Source organism: Uranotaenia lowii, chromosome 2 (assembly GCF_029784155.1).
Source record: "Uranotaenia lowii strain MFRU-FL chromosome 2, ASM2978415v1, whole genome shotgun sequence".
Taxonomy (NCBI): Eukaryota; Metazoa; Arthropoda; class Insecta; order Diptera; family Culicidae; genus Uranotaenia; species Uranotaenia lowii.
The window spans coordinates 107,613,341-107,618,869 of record NC_073692.1 but is presented as its reverse complement, the minus strand read 5'-3'; the positions used below and the strand labels follow the sequence as shown (position 1 = coordinate 107,618,869).

General features: G+C 40.9%; 1 protein-coding gene across 1 annotated transcript; it reads right to left on the bottom strand.

Annotated features, from left to right (window-relative positions):
* Positions 1–2,789: 2,789 nt before the first annotated feature.
* LOC129748849 (uncharacterized) lies at positions 2,790–5,051 on the bottom strand. The gene is made up of 2 exons (XM_055743615.1): positions 2,974–5,051; positions 2,790–2,908 (listed from the first exon to the last, which is right to left on the bottom strand). Exon 1 carries the CDS (start codon positions 4,997–4,999, stop codon positions 3,176–3,178), a length of 1,824 nt encoding a protein of 607 aa, XP_055599590.1. The 5' UTR covers positions 5,000–5,051; the 3' UTR covers positions 2,790–2,908; positions 2,974–3,175.
* Positions 5,052–5,529: the final 478 nt, after the last annotated feature.

Below are 5,529 nucleotides of genomic sequence, written 5' to 3'. Positions count from 1 at the left end.
GATTCAAGATGTGTTTCCCACGATTCTCCACAAGCTATGATTTGCAAATTGGTTGCGTTTGTGTGACTTAGTGATGTTACATCAAAAATTCCATTTTCACGTGAAAGATCATGACAAAACTAAGATCATAAGCGTATGAGCATATTTTTGTTATGCACTTTATGTTCCTCATCAATGAAATTAGCGGGTGTATTTTTAATTTTGAATGTAAATTTTTCTAACTTTTTTTAGCTTGATAAATAAAAGAAGCATATGATGCGTATTTCAGTCAACAACATATAGGAATATATGCTCACGCAAAGCGACGACGATGACAGTTGGTTTGAGATTTTTATCTCAACACACATCTGAGATATTAAATGTGGCCCACGTTTCCCCATGGCCCCTACATTTTTGACATAAAATATAATGCAGGAATCAAGGAATATTTGTTTTTCAATCGACTATCAGTACACCTCTGGTGATTGTGAATGAAAAATTTTGTGTTTCCATACAAATTGCCACACAAAATAAAACTCGGTGTGCGAAATCAGAAGAAAAAACTTAACCAATAAAACATTGTGGGTGGTGTGAAAGTAAATGAATTACTAAGCTTTCAGCGGTCTGGACACAAAAAAAAATATTCATGACTGCTTAAGTTTTAAACAAACTAACACTTCTCCATTGTTAATGTTTAAAACTTGGGCGCATATTTAGACCACACCAGAGATAAGGTAAATTGTTAAAATTTATTCCAAATTATTAACTTTTTAATATAGAAACATTGAATGTTATCATAGTAAATTCAGTAATGTAGACACTGATGGACAAACGTATTCAACACTTTCAGTGTTTTGTTGAAGTTTTCGTTGTTTTGACATATTCCCTTCCTCGTTATGGAAGAAGAGTCTAGAAAACATTCTACGGAATCTATTGTCATAAAAAATATACACATATCACAAACGATTAAGTTTTACTGTAAGTTGAAATGAATGCGATGAGCTTGTGTTGAATACTTTTCTCAACCAATGTAGGTACCCAATTAATTGATTGCAAAACCTTTACAAAAATTTAAAAAAAAAATCTTGAATGGTTCCAAGAAGTAAAGAGACGATATTTTGACAAGCAACACATTCCGGCACAACGGTTGAACATAATCGATTAGTATAGTTTGTGTTCTTGTTTGGATTCCAAAAAGGTGTCGGTTCAATTTCTTACCACAAAAAGACCAGAAACCGTAGCAAAAATGCAGCTGAGCCATAAAAACGGTTCGGCTGCTTTCGATCATTTGTCGCCCGGGATTAGGTTACGAGGATTTACCGAGCCACAGCATAGCATGTTTCTTGAAATTTCAGAACACCATTAGCCAGATATCGATTGACCAAGAGGCATCGTTCAACAGCCCAAAGGCTAATCCCAAAAGAACATGACATCAACCAAGTTCGGTCTAGTTCTACAGAAAAAGTTGTATGGAATAACCGCAACTACTCGTAATTAATCCAAAACAGGACGCTCGCTCTCTAGTTAAACACTTGGTTGACGGTATTTCTTCTTGGCCCAAACTTCTTCGGGTGACACTTTCTGTTAGCTACCGAATTAAGCAGATTCCTCGAACATCTCAACTTTCTCCCTCCCTCCTTTTTGCATCATCAACTTCAACACAATTCCCAATCATAATAAACCGAAACAGAAGACTGGCAGTCAAACCCAAAAGGACCAACTCGGAAATTCGATCCCATTCGGGTCCAATGCAAACAAGTTTGTCCAACAGAGAATCGGTGAAGTGCAACGACAAAATAATATGCACATAGCGACTGACTAGGAGCAAAAGGACAGCCGATGCTCCCCTAGATCTGAAAACGAAAGAGGAGAAAAAAATCAAGTAAGAAGCTCTCAAAAGTTGTCTAACAAGCGACCACTTCAAGGAGGGATCCGATCCTGTGTTGTTTCTTCAAATGCGACGCAACGATAATTTAGGGTCCCTCGGTGACCAATAAGGGTTGGTAATTCGAATTTTTATTGCCATCTTACCGATAAAATCAGCTTGATGTCGAATTGCCGTTATTGCAGTGTTACATCTCTAGTTGTAATCGAGATCTGTGGGTTGATCAATTCTGTAATTCATTTGAAATTACGTACTTTATGAATAAGTAGTGCAACTGAGTACTAACGAATTTACAGTGAAGAAGATAACTAATTTTCACTAAACGTATGCACACGAAACTGAGTGTCAATTTCCCGGCCATTTTCCCGTTCCCGGAAACTGGGAAATCTGGTGGCCTGTTTCCCGGGAATTCCGGGATCGCGGGAAATATTCAAAAATATATGCACTTTGATTCAAATATTGCTTATCGAACCATTCGGGCCAATTATTTGTTCAAAAGGTGCTCTTTATATGGCGTGATTCACATATGACGCACACATAAACAATCGATGACAGTTTTTCTGTGATTCTCGAATCACGTTGTTGTTGTTTTAAACGAAATTTATCATCAAATGCGGAGTAAAGAGTTTGATAATGAATATTTACCGATCTACATACATATAAGAAAAAAATTAAAAGAAAACAGAATGCATTCTGTGCAATCCGTTACTACACACACCAATACGAATCTACTCCAATAATGATCTTCCTTAGAGGCGCAAGATTCTATGCCGGACCGGCACTAACATGTTTTCTCATCGCTTGCATTGTCCTTCTAGCGCAACTGTTGAAATTAAAAACTTTCTCGTAGTCCTTTTTATGAGCGACTCGACTGTAATATTTATTGTGGTGTAATTAGTTATAATTGAAGTAAAAAGAGTTAATTTCAGTACTTACAAATAAGTTTTCTTCGTAAGCATTCAATAATGCCACATGCCTTTCGTGTGATCTTGGTTTTTGTGTGACTTGTAAGTACAGATCGTTCGCTATTGTGTTTACAGAATTCTGTAAAATATGAGTGTTTCAAAATATGAGTAAGGATAAATGAATTTAATGTAAATAATACTAACTTGGAATAATCGGAAATTTTTGCTAAATCACTCCTATCTGTTACAATTTTCGCTTGCCACTTTCTTCTAACTTATACAGGAAACGTTCTTCTTAGTAGTTCTTCTCTTAATCATTGCACTCTCATGGTAGCGTCGGCGTCGACGTCGGTTTTCACTGCCCTTGTTGCCAGACGTGCTGACACCCCAACCCGTAACGTCGTAGTTATTCGATCTTACTATTCTCCTGCACGTCTAGAAGTGCCACCTTGACCGTTGGCCTCTGAAGGATACTGCCATCACAAGTTTGCACGTCTACTTTATGGACTTGACCATCTCTCCCAGGATACGATTTAACTATTCTCCCACGCAGCCATCCGTTCCGCACCGATTCATCGACGATGACAACAAGATCCCCGACCTCCATTGGGCGGGTTTGCTCGAACCATTTCGTCCTGCAGGCAATCGTTGGTAGGTAGGCCTGAATCCATCGCTTCCAGAACTGGTTGACCAGATGCTGAACCAGTTTCCAGTTAGATCGTAAAGAAATTGCATCGTCCGTTGGCACTCTAGGTGGTCTGCTATCTTCTCCAGAGGTTAACCATAGAAAGTTGTTTGGAGTCAAGACTTCGTCTTCCGGGTTCTCCAGAGGGACGAAAGTGAGTGGATGAGAGTTCACAATCATTTCGGCTTCGGAAAGTAGTGTCTTGAGCGCTTCGTCATCGAGCTTCTGATTGTGTGATAAAGTTTTAAAGGCTTCTTTCACGGATCTCACCTTTCGCTCCCAGACGCCACCCATATGTGGAGCAGAGGGCGGATTAAAATTCCAGGCCGTATGGTTGTTCGTGAAACATTTCGCCAGTTGTTTGTTGATTTCTTTCGCTTCCTCTGCTAACTCTCGGGATGCGCCTCGGAAATTGGTCCCGTTATCGCAGTACAGTTCCTGAGGAGGACCGTGTTTGGCTATAAAGCGTCGTATTGCCATTTTGCAGGAATCAGCTGACATCGTATGTACCACCTCCAAATGTAGAGCCCTAATGCTAAGGCAGGTAAATAACGCTACCCACCTTTTCTCGTTGCAACGACCACGCTTAACTAACAGTGGCCCGAAGTAATCTAAGCCGGTGAACGTGAATGGCCGAACGTAGGGTTTAACTCTGGGTTGAGGAAGTGGGGCCATTTTAGGAGCGCATGGTTTGGCCCGGTAAACGCGACACCACATACAACTCTTGATAGCTTTCTTGACGGTGGCCCGCATTCGAGGAATATAATACTGCTGCTTAAGTTCATTGAGCACCGTTTCTGTGTTGGCGTGCCCATATTTCTGATGGTAGCGCAAAATAAGAAGATTGGTAGCAGGGTGGTCTTTTGGCACAATTACTGGGTTTCGAAAATTAAAGGAATAATACGAAGCTTCAGGATCGATTCTGCTCATTGACCGAAGAACATTAAATTCGTCGAAAAAAGGGGATAGTTTTGATAACGGACTTCTTTTAGCTACATGCTTCCATTTTTGTGACGGAGACTTCGAGTTTTTCTTCAGCGTTGCTATCTCTTCGGAAAACTCTTCTTGCTGAACTACTCGCCATAGAGCCGCTTCAGCTGCAACATAATCCGCTTGATTAAGAACGACGAATTTCAAATCTGTATCAGTACGGTTCTTTGTGCGACTACGATGAACAAAATGGTAGAGGTAAGCGAGTTTTTTAATCAACTGATCCCATTGCGAAAATTTACTGATATACGTTTTACAATATTCAGTTTTCAGACGATGAACGTGTACGGTTCGTAATTCATCTGCTGGAGCTTCGGAGAGTTGCTTTCTTTTCGGCCATTCTTCGGACGGTAGAAACAGGAACTCAGGTCCGTTGTACCAAAGACTGTCAGGTTCAAAACTAGGACCATCTCCCCATTTAGTACCTTGGTCCGCAATATTGAGGATAGATGGAACCCAATACCAATCGTCTACTGCCGTAAGTGCCAATATCTCAGCTACACGAAACCCAACAAATTGTCGGTATTTCCGGGGATCAGCACGCAACCAGGCCATGACTGTCAGGGAATCCGTCCACAAGAATTTCCGGCAGATCTTCAGAGAGTGATATTCGACTATGGACTTCATTAATCTGGAACCAAGCACCGTAGAGCATAATTCGTTGCGAGGAATTGATTGAGGGCGTAATGGGGTGACTTTAGTTTTTGCAGCTACTAAAGCGCATCGAGGAATATCGTCATCAAGAATCCTGAAGTAAGCGACGACACAATAGGCCAACTCGCTCGCGTCCACAAAGACATGGAGTTGTAATGACTCGTAACTGCTTGGGCGGTAGCCTGGAAAGTAGCACCGCGGGATTTTTACCTTATCTAGATTCGGGGCCAGCCTGATCCAACGCTGCCACATACCATACTCCTCATCGCAGATTGGATCGTCCCACTGCACTCCAGAACGCCAAACGGATTGTATTAAGATTTTACCATGGATCGTAAAGCAAGCAACGATACCCAGCGGATCAAACAGGCTCATGACCACTTGTAAAACTTGTCGTTTTGATGGGCGGATTTCACCAGACAGTAGAGGAT